At 41.7% G+C, this 21,887-nt stretch overlaps 1 protein-coding gene and 1 long non-coding RNA gene across 4 annotated transcripts in view; one reads left to right on the top strand and one right to left on the bottom strand.

Annotated features, from left to right (window-relative positions):
• Window positions 1-20,560, top strand: part of FLI1 (Fli-1 proto-oncogene, ETS transcription factor) — a 697,892-nt gene extending 677,332 nt beyond the window's left edge. For all 3 annotated transcript variants that reach the window (XM_078681988.1, XM_078681986.1, XM_078681987.1), the window contains 3 exons: window positions 4,118-4,180; window positions 14,904-14,951; window positions 15,998-20,560. In XM_078681988.1, coding sequence (XP_078538114.1) covers window positions 4,118-4,180; window positions 14,904-14,951; window positions 15,998-16,527 — 641 coding nt within the window. In that variant the 3' untranslated portion in view covers window positions 16,528-20,560. The remainder of the gene's footprint in view (window positions 1-4,117; window positions 4,181-14,903; window positions 14,952-15,997) is intronic.
• LOC144823458 (uncharacterized) overlaps window positions 16,019-21,887 on the bottom strand; it is a 395,313-nt gene continuing 389,444 nt past the window's right edge. Inside the window, exon 3 of the long non-coding RNA XR_013608797.1 lies at window positions 16,019-16,150. This is a non-coding gene — a long non-coding RNA (uncharacterized LOC144823458). The remainder of the gene's footprint in view (window positions 16,151-21,887) is intronic.

Here is a 21,887-nt window from a genome sequence, read left to right as displayed (position 1 = left end):
GGTGTTAAACATTTAATTTATTAACTCACTCAAGGCTGATGGCACACACTCAGAGACTGAATCCAGCCCAATTAGGTAAGTATAAAAAGGTTTACTTATGTTTTATTTCTAGAACCAGGAAGGAGTTGGCACAGGTAAGTATGATATGCTTTCAAACACAAAACCTTAGAAGAATATGCAATTGTGGTTGAAATTGAAATCGTTACAGGTTTGTATTTGCTTTTAAAACAGTTAAAAATGCATTGGAATTACTTTAGGGTAGTTTTAGATTCATTTTTCGTTACTTTTACTACTCGGGTGTTATGTCTAGATAGCACACCATGGGTCTTCCAAAACACAGGTAAGTACGACATTTTTAGATCAAAGAAAGTTATTCTGGATTTTCATGCAAAAAGTCAGTTCAACACACAACATTTTTTGGAACAAAAATCATACCATTGGTTCCTATGGGAGAAAACAATGTTATCGTTTTGCAGGTAAGTAAATGTCCTGCAAAAATAGCTTTTTAGGGTTAGAACCAAGGGTTTCCAAGGATCAAGAACGCACTTGAGGTGCACCACCAGCAGCTCTAGGGTGGCCGGATGCAGAGTGAAGAGGCCCATAGTTAGCCAAAAGGGCTAGGGGGCACTTCGGTTGGGGGCTGCTCACTGGCTGGCCACTTGGGAGCCAAGGTCTAGGGTTAAGGTCAGGACAAAGGGGGCCTTAATTTGGTACCAAGTACACACCACCAGTGGTGCAGGGGTGGCTGGGTGCAGGGTGCTTACTTGGGGTCGGGAGCCCAATGCAATCCAATAGAGGTTGCCATTTATGGATTTTGGCTGCAGGCTTGTTCCAAGAAGTCTTATGGGAGGAACCAACAGCTGGGCAGGTAAGTTGGAGAGCTCGGACGTAGGTGCACCTCTGGTCCTCTTCTCCAGGGTGCATGGTGGTCGGAGGCAAGGGTGCCTTTTGAGGTAAATTTCACCTTACTAGGCCACTCGCAGTTGGGGGGGTCTCTGTGCAGAGGCTGCAAGCAACGTCAGAGTGGAATCAAATTTTGGAGCGCTGGAGGATCTCGCTGGGACCAGTGGAACACTTGGACTCGGGCCGTAGACGGCAGGTGCAGTGGTGGTTCCAGGCATTGAGTTTCTTCGTCCTCACAGTCCTTCTTTGGAGTTTCTTTGAAACAGACCTGTTACTCACAGGAGATCCAGTCTGTGTTGAAGGCTATCAGTACTCCCAGGGGTTCTGAAGGTCGCTAGCTGCAGGACAAGTTGACTTTTGGCGCTGGATCTCTGGAAACTGCAGACGTGCCGGTATGGCTGGGGCCAAGTCAGTTCTTCTCTACAGTTTCCTCTGCTGTGTAACTTCTTCCATCCTTCTTCTTCATAGGTTGCAGAAATCTTAGGATGAAAGGTTCCGGGTGCTCCCAAGTACTAACTTTAGGGGCTATGCAGGGGTGTGCAGGTTCGTGACTAATAGGTCCCTTCCTTCGGGTGAATACACACCCTATTATCCCACCCTCCAGTGGGAGGGGGACATGAGCCTCAATCTATTTGCAGCCCTTTAGTGCCTGCAGCCTGTCTCTGGGTCACATGACTGAGTGTAGCTGACAACTGGGCTTTGCATATTCCTCTTAAACAGCCAAACACAACAGAGAGCTTAGGTGCCTGGCAGAATGTGACTGCGGGGCTGGGCACAGCCCTACTTACACTTGAATAGGCTGTGTCCTACCTCCACACAAAGGGCTGCATGCCCTCTTTAGTTAGTCTGGAGCCAGGGCAGGCAATACAGGAATCCTCTAAAATTCAAAGTGAAACTTCTAGAAGCTTCTCCCACTTCAAAGGAATGTCCAGGGAAAAGTATTGGACCTCAGACACCGACCCTGCAGTGCACTTCTGAGCCTGTGAATGCCCTGTCAGGAAGAAGGAATTGCGCCCCTGAAAGGTCTGCCACTCTCCTTGACTGCTGTTCTGAAGGACTGCTGCCTTTTTGTACCAACCTGCTGCTTAATTGCCTGAGTGAGAAGGGCTGGATTTGCATCCGTTGGACCCATGGACCCCAGAGTGACTAAAAGAGCTTGTTGGCTGGCCTCCTGAATTGAGCCTCAGATTTAGAAGACTCCAAAAACCTTGAACCCAGCACCTGGACTCTGCCATCTGTAAGTCCTACCCTGCCAAGTGGTGCCACCCAAGTCCTGGACCTTTGTAGCTGGGACTGAAGGTGCTCTGCTAGCCCATCTGTGAACCCAGCAGCAATGACACATCTCCTCTGCTGCGCAGCACAATTACACGCAGGACTGAAACATCACCTGTGCTGTGAAGTTTCCCTCAGTGCAAAGACTCTGCATCGATCTTGCAGCAGGCATCGAAAATCCCCACTGTACGAAGCTTCCCCAAAGCAAGTCCTGGCATTGCAAATCTCTCATTGATGGCAACCTCGACGATGATGCAGGCTCTCTCATCACAGCCTTGCAGCTCCCCGGAAGTGACATATGGCCTCGACTGAGCGGCACATTCCTGATGCGGTACTTCGCATCACAAGCACTCATTGACAGGATCCTCAGTGATGAAACAGGACCTCGCATCGCAGCTTCACATCTCCTCAGAACTGATGCATCACTGCGGGTGCATGATGCATCCTCGACATGGGACATTGCAATGCTCCGCAACCAGGATTTAATGTACTCTTGTTCAGCTGGCCTAACTGGTTCCTTGTAACTGGCCCCCACTCCATCATAGTCGGCTTGAACCTGTGACATTGTCCTGGTCCAGTGCGACCGGATGTTCACAGCTGACGCTTTGTGCTTTTTGGCACTATTTTTACAGAAACATTTGAAATTGCATATTCTCCAGTTCTACTAATTGGGTTTTTGTTGTTTTGGTTTTGTTTTATTTATTAATGATTAATCTAGGTTTCTAAACCTAGTGTGGGATCCTTTTGCAGTGTGTTTTCACTGTGTTACTGTTTTAAGTGCTGCACACATGCTTTACACATTGCCTCTAAGTTAAGCTAGACTGCTCTGTGCCAAGCTACCAGGGTGTTGAGCGCAAGTTAATTTGGGGTTTGCTGGTGTTTCACCCTGACAAGGATTATGGTAGCCGCTTGAGTCGCGTTTCACCCCCTCAATTAGCAACCAAATTTCTTACACTCACACTTTCCAAGAACTCCTGGGTTTTATGATACTGAACACATTTTCAAGCCAGATGATCTCAGGCTTCATTTCAAAATAAAGCAAGCACAAGGAAATGATGGCACTGACATTTTTCAAACATTCACCCCCAGTCACAGACCTGGGTTGAATCTATCATGGTTCTTTAGCTCACTTCGCCAACCCAGTTCAGACACAGCTATATGCAAATCAGTCTTGACCCTGTGCCTCATGTGAACAGTTCAGACCGAACTGTCAAGCCATGTCTTCCCTCGACTCGAAACGAGCATCCTGGGACCGGGTTCAGGCTAACAGCCCTCATCAGCTTGTGTTTGCTTTGTTCGCCCTAAGTTGACAGGCTATGCCAAGACGTGAGTCCCTTGCTCACTTTGCCACTGGATTTAAGCTAGCCTGGCTGATGAAGGGTGTTACCCAGAAACCAGTCCCAGGAAGCTTTTTTCCAGTTCAGGGAAGACCTGGTTTGGCAGTTCGGACTGGACTATTCCCATGAGGCACATGGTCAAGACTGATTTGCATATAGCTGGGTCTGAACTGAGGTGGCAAAGTGAGCTAAAGAATGATGATGGGTTCAAGCCAGATATGTGACTGGGGGTGACTGTCCGAAAAGCTTCAGCGATCCAACCTTCATCTCCTTGTGTTTGCCATATTTCTAAGCATGTCAATTTAAAGTCAAGCTTTTAATTCACTTTGTGCCCATTTCAGCATTATTTGGTTTTGCTTTTAGCTAAAGGAAAATTGCTTTATAGCTTTCCTATGGCCTACACGGGTAACTATGAATGCCTATTATAAATCAGCACATTTCAAATGGTTGTCTTTTTCCGCATCACATTTTATTTTTAGCATTGCACATTAAACTACTAGTTTAATTATTTGTTGTGTTAATTTATTAACTTTCCCAGTCTTATCTGGTATAAGTATACAGTTCAAATATTTAAGTAGCCGATTTATTCTATTTCCTTGTCACAGGTCCACCTCTTGGAGGATTGCAAAATGTGAACAAAAACACAGAACAGCAGCGGCCCCATCCAGGTACGGGATGTATGATAAATTGTGTCATCAGACTATACTCTTACCTGTAATGTCATCAGTCACTCTACCCTGAGTTGGGGTCATCAGAATCCCACGTTCAATTTTGAGTTCTCCATCTTCTTCTATGAACTATGATGTGATCGGCCCTTACCCTTCACCATGTTCCCATTGGACTTCTGTCCTAAACTGTGATGCCATTAGCCACCTATCCCTTAACTAATGCCATCTCACTTCTTTAGTACAGAGTGATGTCATCAGCCACCTGCCTCAAATGGCGATGTCTTCTTCTCCTACTCTTAACCGCAAAGTCAGCACCATATTTCCCTTGACTGTGATGTCCTCACTCTCCTGCCCTTCCCTGTGATATCACCAGCCTCCTACAAATTCATAGTGTTGTTATCTGATAACTATGAATTTCTAAGCCATCACCCTCCTGCCATAAACGAACAATAGTTACTTAACTGTAATCTGTGGTTCTCCAGTATTGGTGTCTTTCATAGATTCACATGCCTGAATCATTCCCCGTCGTCGGAGTGGGAGTCCCATGGTACATAAAAAAAGCAATAACATGCACATAATAACCAAAAAACCTTGGTAATACACAACCAGGAAGTAAAGTAGCCCTAGCTACAACAGTAAAAACTTCCACACTCATGGCTATCATAGTCATTTTGTATAGTCCAAACTGCAGCCAATCAGGCGACAGCACCCACCAGAATGTTCTCCCCAGAGGCTCATGCTCTCAGATTTTCTCACACAGGAGTTAAGCTAAACCTCATAGCCAAAGAGCCTCTGCGGAGAGGTGGGCGGGTTGCATGTGAATCTATGAAAGACACCAATACTGGAGAACCACCGATTACAGGTAAGTAACTATTGTTCTTCTCCAATATTGTGGTGTCTTTCATAGATTCACATGCCTGAATCAGAGTAGATAGCAGTACAAATCACAATGCTCGTTAGACGCTCTTTGTATCACAGAATAACTGTAAACATGCATCTGAAAGCAGCATGAGCAGAAACCTAAACGTATATAATTAAAATAGTGCTTACAAATGCATTCTAGGCAAAAGAGAATACCATGTAAGAATAAGTGTCTAAAAAGAGCATAGTTGAGGACGGAGAACAGAGCCTCACCTCATTTTAAAAGATTTGCGGAGAACTGCTCGTCCCACTGACGTATCTGCCTCACTTGCAGTGTCCAAACAGTAATGTTTGGTAAACGTGTGCCTGCTGGACCATGTTGCCGCTCTGCAGATCTGATGAAGAGGCACACCAGCAAAGAGAGCGGTGCCGCTCTTGTAGAATGTGCTCTTGGCATGGAGCGTAGAGGCCTTCCCGCCTGACCGAGACTAATCGTCGAGGACATCCAACGGGCTATAGTCTTTTTGGATACAGCGTAACCTTGACATAGCCTTCCATATGCTACGAATAGCTGGTCTGTTTTCCGAATTGTTGCAGTTTGTTGCAGATAGAACTTGAGAAATCTCCTGATGTCAAGGGAATGCAAAGCTCTTTCTGCCGCTGTTTGAGAATTTAGAAAAAATTTCTTTAGAATTACTTGTTCATTAAGGTGGAAGTCTGAAGGAACCTTAGGCATGAAGCTTGGATTGGTACGAAGCACCACTGAATTTGACGTGAATTGTAGAAAAGGAGACTTAATCGTGAATGCCTGAATTTTTTCTGACCCTTCTTGCTGACGTAAGCGCCAAAAGTAGAGAAACCTTCCACGAAATTAACTTAAGATCCACTTTATGAGTAGGTTCAAAGGGGTGACGCATGAGCTGAGCGAGCACCACATTCAAATGCGAGGATGGAGGTGGACCCAAATAGGAGGAAACATTCAAAAGAGTCCTTTAAAAAATTGCTGAATAACTCTAGCAGAATAAAGAGAATTAGAGCCATCCTGACGGAACCTCGATATGGCTGCCAAGAATACCTTCAACATGGAATGAGCTAGCCCCGATCTAGCCAAATGAAGAAAGAACGGTAAGATCTGTTCTGGCTTGGCATGAATTGGATGTAAATTAGCCGAGTGACACCAGGCACAGAATCTCTTCCATTTGAGTTTGTATGTCTTAGTGTATGCTGTATTTGGGGAGGCCCCCTATAACAAACTAACTTACAGCAACTATTCTCTCTAGTTAATAGGGTGCTTTAATATTGAATCATTTTTCCCCCAGTTATGACTATCTGTTGTGCTTCCATTAAGATGGTTCTTGGTCACCCCAGTATCATCTTTTTCCCTTAGTCACCGGGCTTTTTGTTTATATTTCTAGAGACAATGGATCTTTCTCTCTTACACCTTATAGAAGGGTTTAAATACCAATGGAGTGAATTTGTATCGCAGGCCGTGTGAAAATCGCACGGGGAGACTGCTGTTTCTCATAACACACCATCCAGTGCGTGTCTCACAATCCATTACGATTATCGAATCTGGATTGGTTTTGACTAAGAATTAACTTTACTCTGTTCGTATGACACATTGACTGGTTAGTCAGATGTTGCACACTTCCATATACAATTACCATTGCCCTTTAAAATTGGTCTATGGTCTGGTGAGTCATGTTACATCACCAGGTTCGACTCCGTTCCGTCATAACTTGAGAAGAGCACTACATTACGGACGACAAAGGGAAAACTACGAAGCAAGCTAGTGAAATATTTCCCTCGCTAGTCAGCAGACAATTAGTGGAGAGGCTGATGATTCTCCGTATGCTAATAACCAACCTTGGTATAGCCGACCTTGATAGGTACATTATTGGACCAATCTGAGTCTTAGACACGGATATTTAAACCGGGCGTGTTTGACTTATCATCGGTACACGCCACGGAAAACTTAGAAGCCGGGCTCTAAGATCCATTGAAAAAAGGTAAGCCGAATTAGGAGAGCGTAAACTATTATAACGTTAGTTTAGAGCTAGCGCGCATGGACTTTGTAAATACTTTGCTTTACAAGATATACCGCTTTTATTTTTATAGCAGTTGATCTCTGCAACGAGTGACAGAGAAGAAATACGGCTGCGCTTTTAACTGTTGAAAAAGGAGCTTAATTTACGGCTCGACTTGTCAGCAAAATCACTTCCAACAGCCGTCGATACAGGTATGCCTGTCTCCTTCATGAATAGTGTCACAAGAGACAAACGGTGCAGGGGCATGGCCACAGAAATACTTTTAGACTGACTGCCCTCATCTTATATACATTTACAGGTCATCCCCTGGCTTATGGTAAACAACACGAGACGCTTTAAATCGGTCTGTGTGTCGCGACGTCACTTTAAAACAGCAATCTATATGCAACATCTTCGACCACATAAAGGTATTTACTCATGATTTCTCATAACAACAGATATAGTTGGATAGCGGTATAGGTTGTACATAATGTACCGTTATCCCCTCATGTCCTCCATCTCAGGTCAGATACTCTGATTCTGGGCATTGCGCCGTTAACCCAAAGATAGAGGGACGTATTTGGGAGCTTACTCAATTCCCATAGCCGCTTACACAAGGGTAAGATATATTTTCTCAGCATTAGACGAATAAATTAAAACAGTACGTCTATGAACATTTCCTCCTCGCCAATAGAGGCTTGGTTCAAATACTTTAGCATGTATTCCTGAAATCAGGGTTAGCCTAACATGGTCCTAGACAGATTTGTATAACCTAGTAGACTGGAATTGAATTGAATGCTGTTCCAAGAGAGCGCAGACACTATGTAAATAGGCCAATTGGGTCCCTATTGGGCTTCTCTCTGAATCATAATCATAAAGGATTGTTTTGATTTAAATATATCTGAGGAATGTGTTATTTCTGTGTTATTTAATCTTTATGTAATAAAGGTCACATATAGTATGTTTTAATTAAATACAAATTGTTGTTAACAAATATGGTATGTGTAAGAGATCTAGAGACTCTGTCTAATCTATTGTATATCTATTCTAGGAAAATGTTAACGACCCCCTGGTCACGACAGACATTGTGCAAAGTCTTGATAAAGGTGGTCATAATCTTAGAAATCCACCGAAACGCGTCAACGCTTTCTTGTCCTGTATAATTCAAGACTCTGTCATCGTTGTCGACGCATTGATTTTTAGTGTACATAACACCGATGTTAGAAATCAGGAGTCCGAATATACGATTAGTATAGTACAATTTTTATGTCCTACTGTTTCTGTCTTTGTGTACCAATTATGCGGGTCATAATTGAATGTTATGATTTATTATGAAATGTTTTTATTTAGGTCCAGTCAAGGAGGCTGGGTCCGGGTGACAAATTTGACCCCCCTGAATGGTCAAAAGGTTCGGTATTGGTGGAAACTGAATGGGATCGCACTCCGAAAGGAGGAGAAGTCCGGTGAACCAGTATTGGCGAGGCCATCTGGGAGCAATGAGGATGAGGTGACACGGCTGTCTTTTCATTTTGCGGATGACTCTGGGAACCAACGGAATTGGAGGAAAGGTGTATGCATATATCTGAGACCAGTTGATCGAAAGCGCATCCCGGCATGAGTCCTTGTGGAGAAGCCAGCTTGCAAAGTGTGGGCATTTGCGTTTCTGAATTGATGCAAATAGGTCCAGATCGGGGTGACCCCACTCCCGAAAGACTCGGTCCAGCGTCGGTTGCTAGATCTCCCATTCGTGATTGGATATTATAGATCTGCTAAGCGAATCCACTAGTACATTGGAAATCCCTGGAACATGGACCGCTGAAAGATTGATCTTGTGATCCAGAGCCCAATCTCAAATCTCTTGGGCTTGCTGGGAGAGAAGGGCCGATCTTGTGCGGCCTTGTTTAAGTAATGCATACTTGTTGTATTGTCCGTCTGAATTAGTACCGAGGACCCTTGGATGACTGTTCGAAAGGATTTCAAAGCCAAGACTATGGCTCTTAGCTCCAGGAGGTTGATATGCCACTTCTTTTGTTGCACATTCCACTTTCCGTTGACAGTCATTCCCTGAAGGTGTGCACCCCATCCTTCGAGGGGACCATCTGCTGTGATGGTAAAATTTGGTACTTCCGCCAGGAATGCACATCCCTCTTGCAAATTTTTCATCTGTGTCCGCCAGTGAAAGACTTCCCTCATGCGAGAAGTTATGTGGATAATGTCATTGAACAACCCCGAAACTTGCAATCATTGGAGGTTGAGTTCCTCCTGTAAAGGCCTCATTCTGAGACGACAGTTGGGTATTAGAGGGAAGCAGGATGAGATCATCCCTAGGAAAGATTTGAACATCCGAACTGAAAAGTATTCTTTTTCTTGCAACAGGCGAGCCATCTTGCAGATCTTGTGTTGCCTTTCTTTTGAGACGAAAGCCTGAGTGAGATGGGTATCCAGTGTGGCTCCCAAGAATGACTTCCTTTGAGACGGAATGAGATGGGATTTTTCGAAGTTGATGGAGAGACCCAGAGGCTGGAATAGAAACAGGCACTTTTGAATATGTGCGCTTGCTGTTGTAAAAGAACTGGCCTTGGTAAGGCAATCGTCCAAGTATGGGAAGATTTGAATACCCTCTAAGCGGAGATGTGCTGCCACCAGAGCTATAATCTTCGTGAAAACACGAGGCGCTGAACGAAGTCCAATGGGGAGAACTTTGAACTGAAAATCCCTGCCAGCCACTCTGAATCTAAAGAATTTTCTGTGTCTGGGGAGGTTCGGCACATGAAAGTAAGCATCTTGAAGGTCGAGGGTGGCCATGTGATCCCCATTGATAGAAGCCTGAGTATTTCTTGAAGTGTTAACATTCGGAAGGTCAACTTCTTTAAGTATTTGTTGAGGGCGCGCAGGTCGAGCATGGGACGCCATTTCCCCGATTTTTTTTTATGAGGAAAAATCTTGAGTAAAAACCTGTTCCCTTTTGAAAGTAAGGATCGCTCCCTTCTGTATCATTGATTGTATTTGGGTGAACAACTCCTTGATATGAGGTGGAGGCGGGCCCTTGGGAGGAGAATTTGGGGGAATTTTGACGAATTATAACTTGTGCCCTCTGGCCACTATATCCAGGAGCCACTTGTCTGTGGTAATTGCGGACCAGTTCTAGTAGTATCGGGATATTTTTCCTCCAACATTTGACTGGGGGGAGGGTAGAGATGGTGGCAGGGCATGTCTCACTGTTTTTTATTGGAATCTCTTCCACGGTAGGAGGACTTCCTTCTGGGCTGCGTGTAAGAATTACCCCGCTGTCCGTAAGACTGATGTTTGTAGGGCTGGTACCTGGTTGGATTGAGAGGTTTGATACGACTTCTGCTGATTGTAATTTCCTCTGTTGGAAAAGGATCCACGCCCTTTAGCCCCTCGAAAGGATGACTTGGGAAACTCCAGGCTACCCAATGATCTCGCTGTTTCAGTGTCCTTTTTGAGCCTGTAGTGCCTTGTCAACATATTGGCCAAAAAGAAACTCGCCATCAAAAGGCATGTCAACTATTTTGGTCTGGACCTCCTGGCGGAACGATGTGGACTTTAGCCATCCCTGTCTCCTCAACACAGCCGCACCCGCGAGCTGTCTGAAACTTGTAGACGCCACGTCCACTGCTGCGTCAATCATCTCTGCTGAAGCAAGTTCACCCTCTTGCAATATTTGCTTTGCCTCAGTTTTCGCAGGTTCTGGTAACATCTCAACATAGGGGGAGATGTCGGACCACATCTGCCTGTCGTATCTCTCCAATATCGCTAGGGAGTTTGCGGCTCTTACAGTGGTTGCTGCCATCGTGGAGACCTTCTTCCTGATGGAATCCAAATGCCTGCCATCTCTATCAGGTGGAGCCGAAATAATTGAAGAGGGGTTCTTGGCCCTTCTTTGCGCCGCTTGAGCAACGACCGAATCAGCCTTAGGTTGCCCTATTAGGCATGCAGGAGAGTTGTCTCGTGCCTTGTACTTTTTGTCTAACCGGGGCAATACAGCCGGAAGGGAATTGGGTTTCGCCATAATTTTTAAACCTTCTTTCCATATGAAGTCAATGATGGGAATAGTTTTGACTTGCCTTCGCGGCTGATCTTTAAAATCATAAAGAAAGCACTCATCTTTCTTTGTTTCCATCTCGATTAAGAATCTTTTAGTAGCCCTTTCCATCAGGAGATGGAAGCCTCCGATGTCTACTGGGGGCGAATTAGCCTCAGCTGGAGCTGAAGGTGATGGTGTCTGAATTTGGTAGTCATCCCAATCCGACAAACTAGATTTGTCATCCACCTCTCCTTCCTCTCTATCCTCATCTGTGGTGTTCGCTTCTTGAGAATGATGAGATGGTGCTGGAGAAGGTGGTCTTCGAGATTTCAAAGCGGATGTAGAGGTCTGAGGCATCGGAGTGGATGGTAGAGATGCCGCCGACTCAGATGGAGGGAAACGCCAATAGTAATCGTCTAACATGTACTGTAAATTATTAAGAAGGGCCAAATGTATTTGTGCTGAGGGCACCATGGTAGGATCTTGACATACAGATTCAGAGAACTGTTCCTCGTCTGGATCTTCCTCTTGATATTTAATAAGCAACTCAGATGGACTTGTAGCAATGCGGAACCAGTCATCTACATCAGATTGCTCCTCATCATCATCTGAATCCAGCAATTGTTCAGGCAATTTAAGCGGTGATAGAGCTTGTAATGATGAGCCACGTCTCTCAAGCAGAGAAGGTGTCGTAATCGGATGGGCAAAAGAGGCTTTAGATGGTGTCGAAGACCATACTTGAAGTTCAGTACATGTCGATAAAAGAGGCGTCGACGGTTGTGTCGTCGACAGTGTCGTCGAAGAAGATGGTGTCTACGATACAGTCAATTTAAGTGATGGTGTAATCTTCGTTGACGGTGTTTTTTGACAACGAGTCCTCGTTCGTCGACGATGTCTTCGTCGACAGGGCATTTTTCATCGACAATGAAGCTGTCGAAGACAAGGCAGTCTTCGTCGACGGCGGGATCTTCGACGTCGAGGCAGCCTTCGTCGACGGTGGGGTCGTCGACATCGAGCCAGTCTATGTTGACGGAACACTCGTCGACGGGGTAGGCTTCATCGACGGTGGAGTCATCGACTTCGGGCAGTCTTCGTCGACGAAGCACTCATTGACAGAATCTTACCTCCCTTCGTAGTCGTCGACGGAGCGTCAACGATGGAAGGCATAATCTTCGTCGACGAAATAGGTCTTACCACAGCAGAGACCAGCGTCGACGGTGAAGAGGCTGACGACATTATCATCTTTGGCTTAGGTGATGAGAAGGTGACTGTCGATGTTGAAGTGGCATCGACGATGATAATCGTCAACGATGGAACCGACGACGACTCCGTCGATGACGTGGACCTCTTCTTCTGAGAAAAAACCTTCTCAGGTAGCCTCTTAGATGTCAAAGACTTTCTAGTCCTTTTATGGGGCGATACAGATGACGATTCAGAAGGTGGAGAGGCCTTTTTTGCAGAAGGCAAGCTAGAGCCCTTGGAGGGCTGAGCTTTCCTCAACACCTCAGCCCCAGTGGAAGATAGAACTTCCTTAGCCATCCTCTTTCTTGAGGATATAGATAACCCTGAAGCCACACTTCCTACTTCAGAGAGGGGATTGTCCTGGTCTTTAATGTCCTGTAGCCACAGAAGAAGGCGTCCTTCCCTGTCTCTGAGGGTCTTCTGAGGGAAGGTCCTGCAGATTTTACGCTCTCTCACCTCATGATCAGGATAAAGGCAGTAGATGCACTTTTTGTGGGGATCTTCTTTAAAAAGCCGGTGCTTCCCACAGGACTCACAAGGCCTGAAGAGAGATTTTTTAGTAGAAGACATCTTGGATGAATAAATCCAGTCAGAAAAGTGAAGTACTGAGCATAGCTCAGGGAGACTCCCTTCACACAACGTGCGGTAGAAAATCTGAGAGCCTGAGCCTCTGGGGAGAACATTCTGGTGGGTGCTGTCGCCTGATTGGCTGTAGTTTGGCCTATACAAAATGACTATGATAGTCATGAGTGTAGAAGTTTGTACTCTTGTAGCTAGGGCTACTTTACTTCCTGGTTGTGTATTACCAGGGTTTTTTGGTTATTATGTGCATGTTATTGCTTTTTTTATGTACTGTGGGACTCTCACTCCGACGACGGGGAATGATTCAGGCATGTGTATCTATGAAAGACACGCCAATACTGGAGAATGTGATGTTATCAGTTGTAAACTATGAACTGTGAGGTTGTTAGTCTCACACACAAAGGCATTAAGTGTGTTTCGTAAAGAGGTCTTTACCCAAATAATACACTTTTCATTAGCCTCCTAAATCAGCACAGTAGGACATCTTCCTAATAATAGGAAGGCTTAGTAAAAAGAAAACAATAGATTCCAATGGATATTTTAAATCAATGACTGCAATCATATTGCTAGCACAATGAAAGCCGTGTGAGATCACAGCTATCCCTTGCCAACTGGTTATTTTAGATTAATCGGACATGTTCACTGAATTTAGGTAATGGGCAAGAGGCATGAGATAAGGTGATTGGTTGTATAACAACAATATATTATGATCACACCAGTCCCTTGTGGGCTGTTTGCAGCCTGGGCGATGCTGCCACTGAGGTTGTATTGTCAATGTTGGAAGACAAACTGAGTTCAAATCATATCACCAAGACATTTCATATGCTGAAACAGTTGTGATTAAACAATTACTTACATTTTCCATTCACTAATCTGCATGTGTGTGTCAGAGCTAGATACATATGTGCAATGAAATACTCCTCCCAGGATTCTGGTGCTCTTAGTAGCTTGATTCATAAAACTGTCAGGAAGCTTAGTGGACAGAGAAACACACATTTGTGTTTTTTGGAAGATCTGCGGTAGGTTTTCAACCTATTTCTGTCTTGCCAGCCATGATGTAAATGGTCTTCAATAGAATTTAAGCAGGACGTTGGAATAATGCAATTTTGCCGACTGCTGCATTTCCACCTTAATTATGGATTTGTCTATTTGCCACATAATCCATCATATGCTGCACAATCTGCAGATTTTAACAAAATAAATGTTGTTCCTATCTCTGATGGATCAGAGAAATGCCCTTCACACAGGTTAACTCGGAATATTTGTATTGCTTATTGTTGTATAATGAGGTAATACTATCACAAAATATGCTGCATTATATTGCAAAATTTGTGTTTTCTTGCCACATGCTTTAGTCAGCACTGCTGCATAATGTATTTATCCCCATCACATGAATCCAGTGGCCCTGACTTTAAGTTAGGATGAAGAAAGGCATTGCCAAATTTCAGCACATCTGCCCCTCTCGAACTATCATTTAGCTTTACAGAAACAATCCTAACTGCACCAGTAGACATTTGTGTGGAGAAGAGCCACCAATTTATTTGACGGCATCACTGACAGTTTCAAAGCCTGCTTTTAGTTTCACCAGATACTGTACATTCAATAGCCTGCTGTATAAATTCAAGGTGGCCGTAGAACAAATTGTTGTCTCTTAAATGTTTATATACTTTAAAATACAGAAAATGTGTATCAACCCCCTAAGCACTTGACTTGCAAGGCTGGTTTGACATTCACTCATTGTAGGTTAGATGCGCTAAACCCCAGTCTTGTGAAGACGTCCACTAAAGTGTACATGTATTATTGATGACATTATTATTCAGAATACTTAAGAAATTTTTTTAGAAAGAGTTCGCACCTGGAGTGGATGGAGTGGTCCTCAACTGAGCCATTTTAGGTAGGAGAAAATGTATTTTAGTTAGCACGTGCCTCTTTAAGATTTTTTTTGTCTGTTACTTTTTTGTAGATCCTTACCAGATTCTTGGGCCTACCAGTAGTCGGTTAGCAAACCCAGGTAAGACCAAACTTTATGGAAAACAGAAGGGTTGAAATCATGCGCATGCATTCTAGGGAACTAAGATGAAATTAGAGGTTGCATGAAAGTGACATAATTTACAATTGTTTGAAGTCGCAAAGTTTGACTAGTTCGCAAAATTCATTAATGGATGAAATGTTCTTTCCAAAGAGGTTTTACAAGAGATGGTTGCACCAAAACATTTTATGAAGTTTGGTGTTTTCATTTCCTCCACAACCCTTATATTCTGGGAAGTGTTTTCCATGCTACTTAAAAAGAAAAAAGTTGCCAAACTTGTGAAGTTGACTAAGTTGGCAAAATTTAGAAAATGAATCACCAGGCTTGCAAAAGACAACTTTTCAAGCAATCCATAACCATAGATGTAACTCCGAAACATCCTTTTGTGAACACATATAAACTGTTATGGTCAGTCACTGCTTCCATGTTACCTTTATTTCCAAAGTGGGACGGAAAAGGAAGAACTTCAATGGGTGTAGTGAGGTACTTGAGGCACAATAATCGAGCATGCAGTACTGCCAATACTTATAAAACCCAAATGTGTGTGGTTGTTTGCTTCATAACATTATAATTCAATGACATCAGAAGATTATTTGAATTCTAATAAATTGGTTTCGGCCTTTTGATTTTATTTTGTTCCTAATATCCATTCTATTTGAATGTTCTAACATTATATCAAAAATTGAGATTTATTACTTACTAACATATCATATACAATTTCTTCCTTGTACCCTACTTTCTAATCTAGTTGCAATAATAAACATTAAAAAACTAGATAACACAAAAATGCAAAGTACACCATCTGTGTAAAAACATTCTTTAAATAATTTCAAATAATGTTACACAGGACTTGGAAACAATCTTCTGCTATGGTTTCTCAGTTCCGTGAAATTTTAATGAACTGAAAACTGTCTGTTTGAATTTCCATAGATTATTTACTCTTCATTTGAATTTCAGATGCCAGATGCTAAGCAGTTTCCTGAAACACATAATTTCAATTTACTTACACTTTTGTTTTCTTCTTGCAGGAAGTGGGCAGATCCAGCTCTGGCAGTTCCTCTTAGAGTTGCTATCAGACAGTTGCAATGCCAGCTGCATTACATGGGAGGGCACCAATGGGGAGTTCAAAATGACGGATCCAGATGAGGTGGCAAGACGGTGGGGGGAGCGGAAGAGCAAACCTAACATGAATTATGATAAATTGAGCCGTGCCTTGCGATACTACTACGACAAGAACATTATGACCAAAGTACATGGCAAACGATATGCTTATAAGTTTGACTTTCATGGCATTGCACAGGCTCTTCAGCCTCATCCAACTGACTCTTCAATGTACAAATATCCCTCAGAGCTGTCATATGTGCCTTCCTATCATGCTCATCAACAGAAAATGAACTTTGTTCAGTCACACTCTTCTTCTATGCCTGTGACTTCCTCTAGCTTCTTTGGAGCTGCATCACCATATTGGAACTCACCAACTGGAAACATCTACCCAAACCCTAACGTCCCACGTCATCCTAACACCCATGTGCCTTCCCACTTGGGTGGCTACTATTAGACAAGATTGCCTTTAAGACTTGTTAGGTATTCGTAATTTCTCAAAGTCAAATAAACATTCCCTGGAATTGTGGCATTTAAAAAAAAAAGAAACAAGATTCGGAATTTGCTCTCTTTGGAAAAAGTTGAAATCCTGCTTTGTTTACTATAAGCAAATTGATGACAGTAAGCCTGCAGACAAATTATTTGTTTTTAAATGTATTTGCTTTTGGAACACCTTGTAACACCTGTTTACAAATACAAACAATGACATTACCTATTTCACCAACAAGAATCTCTCTGGGTATGGCATACATGCATCAATGGATTGAATAAACATCATCATGGTCCTCCCAAGAATATCCAGATGTCCTTTACTCCTGACGTTTTTTGTTGGAGTATTTCCTTATAGCAATGTCTTTCACTAACTGGAATAATGGAGTAGGGTATTTTATGACATAAAAGGTTTTCAGCCGACTGGAATATCATGTACATTTTATCAACTTCAAAATTTTAAGGGCATTGATGAGCCTTAAATGTTTGTCAAGACATTTAAACCTGTTGGAAAATAGTGGTTCTGAAATCCACGTTTTTGAGGCTAATGAGAATATTCACTGAGGTTTCAGAGCAGCAATCCTGTGAGTCCCTGTATACAACCCTCCTCTAAACTCCTTGTAGAGGGAAATCAGAAACTGGTGTCATCGTATTCAGAGGCACATCTCAAAAGATGTAACTTGTGCATTCATAGTCTTCCACTACCTTTCTTCATTATGGATATGGTTGGAAGTTCTTTAACATTTTCTGGACAAATAGCAACTGTAGTTTGACCCAACATTGGATTTCACCAATCCTTTAACTTGGAAAGAGTTTAACACCAACTTCAGAGATCACAAAGGTTTCTTGTTTGCATACCTAGGGAGGATAATAGGAAATGCCCACGGGTTCTATAACTTTTTTTGAAAGTCCGAATGAAATGCAATTTTTGATATTTAATGATTCGCAAACGCTGTGCGTTTGTTAAACCATCAAAAAGGGTCAACCTATCACATGGCAAGATATTGTCTAAATTATGCAGATTTATTTTCCTATATCACACATTATCAAAGAAGACACTTAAACGAGTTGACCTCGGTCACAAATGCAGTTTTAACTATCAACAGTTGTTAAATATTATTTGTACATCTTGCTTTTTCCGTCTGTACATTTGGGCCATATGCATTAACCTTAACTTCTGCCTCTACCAGTTAAAGGAAATCAAAAAGATATTTCCTACTTGTTTTTCACTTTAAAAGGTATTCCAAACATATGTCTAAGCACCTGTCATGGCGGCATAAAAACATTTATGACTATTTCCATACTTATTTCTTTCTGTATGGGAATTTGTATTTATTTGTGACTTCCATAATTTCTTTATGCATTGTTGCAATGAATAATCAATAATGGCATTTGAAATCAAACCCAACCTTTAAGTTTCCAGAAGTGATTCAGCATTTTATGTGAATTCATAAGTTGACCTAAGCTAGGCCCTAATCGACGGTAATATTCTGAGCTAAGAACACCAGCGGTTAAGTGCTCAGACCCTCAAAAGGGCACATTGTAACAAATGTAGATTGTTCTCCCTATTGACACCAGTAATAAGTTACAACATCAAAAGTGTTTTCCAAGTGGGAAATTTGAGATAACTGATAAAATATAAAGGTGTGGGTACACTGCGACTGAAGGCATTTTAATGTAGTTATGAATAAACAGAAGACGTAATCCTCGATCTTCATTATGTCCACTGAAAATGATAGATATAAGAGTCGGTGCTCATCATGCAGTAAAACACTCAACATGTTCACTTTTACACTACTTGTTTAAAGCGCTCCATTGATGAACCTGGTCAAAACCACTCTCTTTCTCTTTATTTATGGTACCAACATTTATGCATAACATTAAATGTGACATCAGACACAGGTCTGACTGAAATATGTTGTGTGCTTTTCCATTTACTGGTCTTTTGGTGGCTTTCGCCTTATGAAGTATGTGCCAAATGGGTCTGATGTTTTTCAGTACAAAACCTTGGCATAGAGACAGATGCACAGACATTTGTGATTCTATTCAGATTGTCGGATAAGAAATATTTGCAATTCAAGAAAGAGCAAACCAGGCAGTTTTTCTTTATGCTAAATAGTCTTATTTTGCTAAGCAGACGGGTGCTACACAAAAAGATCATTCTAATACTTTGGTTAACGTCTTCCAAATTCAGTTAATGGAGTCTTAACATGAGCACATAAGTATAGAAGCAATGTATATTGTCAACGCAATAGTGCACTTGTCAGCAATTGTATCACAAGATAATAGTAACTTTTGTTCAACAATAAAGTATTATTAAATTACTAGAATGAATACAATTTCCATAAATGTTAAAATATTCCTTGTGTGTTAATTTGAGAGGACTGTTCTACAGCCAATTAAAGAGATTTTCATTTCATAAAAAAGAAATTGCTGCCACTATTTTCTTCACTTTAAAATACATTATATTCATCCCTCAAAAGTAATTGGAAAACATTCAAATGACCAAATGGCTTTTCCCAAAAAGAATCCAATATCTTGATTGGGAAAGAGACTAGCACAGTATTGGCTCTGCTATTTTTAATAATGCAAATTATTCCGTATGCAAGTCACCTTCTGTTGTGCAAACAGCATTGCTGATTTGACCAGAGCAGCAGGTAAGGGATTTTATTCTAATGAACAGTATTGATAGTGTTTCAAATGGATGAGGTTGGGCGTAAACTATACAGCTCTTTTGTAGGTAGTGTCTACATTTGATAATTTGTTTTAATTCCTCTTTTTTAAAATAGGCATGTTCATTGTTCAGTTTGCGACTGGTGTATTTTGACATGTTTTCATTGAAAAATGGATTGAGGCTCTGGTTCTGATTAAATACTGTTTAGCATCACAAGGTTTTCAATATGTGGTAGCTCTGACCAGTTATTGACTTTATTTTCATTGTCACAAGGTAGCTCAGTGAATACATTGTTCAGTACTAAGAATCAGTGTGATCCAAAAATTGCAAGATACAATGCCAGAAAAGTAAACTAAACCGAACACCCTTACTGAGTCAGAAATCTGAGTTTGATTGTAATGAGCCATAGTAACACCTGTCATACTACAGCACTTAGAAATAACTAAACAGTGTTATTATGCGTTAAAAAAGAAAAGTTACAATTAGAAATATTAACCAAAACAATCCACATTCCAAATGCAAATGTAATGTATATAAGTAACTGGATATACAATCATTGCATGTGTCTCATCCTAGTGATCTGCACCCTGTAATACATTGCGGGAGAGAGCTAAGGAATAAACATTACTGGTAGGTGTGTTTTCTGAGGCATGAAATGTCATGGTATTGTCATCTTCTCTCATTTTGAGCAGGAACTGCAGTAGCTAGATCTATAGGGACACTTTCTAATAACTTGCTAATATTGTACACTCGTTAATTAAATGTAATCCTTCAAAAGTGAGGTGACTAAGCCTAATGTGCGTTCACCTTGAGAAGAGACAATATTCCACAAAAAAATGGGTATTGAATGACTCGGCTCTCTCATCCTAAATATTTTAAATGACCAAATGCCTATTTTTTTGGAAGCTTGGTAAAAGGGCAATATTTGTGCTAAAATGTTACCCTAGTCTGTGAATTGTATGCAAGGGCAATGTTGAGCATGCAATATTTCTAATTATTTAAATTACTGCCACGTTTCAAGTCTAAGACAAGGTGTGGAGTACCTTTAAAAAATGCACTGTGGTTTGAGATGTTCTAGCCATAATCACCTAAAGTGCTTGCAGGCTGTGCATATGTAACATTATTGCAATAATTAAAACAAAGCCTTTTCATTGTGCTACTATATATGCAATATATTTTGGGATATTAAATATATATAATTTTGCAAGTACACTTTGGGATTGTTTTTATAAATTGTGTTGTTAAAAATGGACAAAAGTTGTAGGAGGACTAACTTGAAGAAAAAAAAGGAAAATATTTGACCAAATAAATGTTTTTTTAACTGAAAGGATATTTGAGAATTATTTCTATTGTCTCTTGGCTTCTAAATGAACATTGTCTCCTAGTGTAAGTTTGATTTCAATATCAAGGGGCACTGCTGGAAATGCTAATCAAAAGAATACTAATCCACACAACATTATTTTCTTAAATGAAATAAAATAAGATTTTTTAAATACTGTTTATCCCAGAGGTTTAACCTGTAAGCAAAAGTTTGGAGGATAACCCAGAATGTATGTAAGGGATTTTCTCATCAAAAACTGCTGGAACAAGGTAATAGAAAGCCTGATTAATGTGGGGCAGGGGGTCTCTTTTAGTTTCACAAGCATGCATACATTTGTGGATAATTATAGAGAGCAAATTGAGCAACAAATCAATGAACAGATATACAAGCATGCACTGGCATTTTTTGATATATGTCCAGGTACAAAATGGACAGCATATGTACAGGGTACACAAGCCAAATGCTCCCTAAGGACTGCCATTCTAGGAGGGGAAAGAAGCTAGATAGCCCAAGCCAGGCATGCTTATAAAGTCGCGTTAAAACAAGCTAAAAAGAGTTGGGATGATAAAATCTGGGAAGACATGTTGCTTGCAGTTAAAACAAATGATAATAGTCTGTTTTGGCGCACTGTGGCCCAAACTAGAGTGGATAATATGCAAAGAGTAACCAACATCATATACCGGCTAATAAGTGGGTATCTAATTTTTTCTAATCTGTATGAGTTTTCGACTGATGCCCCCTCGAGTATATGTGGTAACATAGGATCTTCTATGGATTTGTCTTGCTGTGATACCTCATAATCTTATGGTTCAGCTATTATCTTTAACTTAGAAAACACTGCTAATGCCATCCACGCGTTAAAAATCGCTAAGGCACCGGGACCTGATAAGATCCCAGGGGATCTATATAAATTAAAACCTGAGATTTGGGCATTCTATTTTAATCTACTTGTTATTGCTGTAGCACGAGGGTAAGAGATACCTGATTCTTGGAGGGGGGTCGTTACAATATTTAAGAAGGGCAATGCTTACGAGCCCTCTAACTATTGGTCAATTAGCCTAATTGATAATGCCCAGAAAATCTTTGCAAGGCAAATACTCGATAGGTTGTTAAACTGGGTAGACACAAAGAACACCATGTCACCCCTTCAAGCAGGTTTTCGCCCTAAGAAGAGCAATATAGATCAAGTTTCTGGATTTGCCACATTATACTGGAAATATATTTAACTTCAACAACAGAAGCTCTATGTGGCATTTGTTGATCTTGCCTTTGATCTTATCCCCCGTTCTTACCTATGGCTCACCTTAAATAGGATGGGAGTTCCTGGGAACTT

This window comes from Lissotriton helveticus, chromosome 3_1 (genome assembly GCF_964261635.1).
Source record: "Lissotriton helveticus chromosome 3_1, aLisHel1.1, whole genome shotgun sequence".
In the NCBI taxonomy this organism is placed as follows: domain Eukaryota; kingdom Metazoa; phylum Chordata; class Amphibia; order Caudata; family Salamandridae; genus Lissotriton; species Lissotriton helveticus.
The sequence above is the reverse complement of the archived record's forward strand: the minus strand, read 5'-3'. Positions and strand labels throughout refer to the sequence as shown.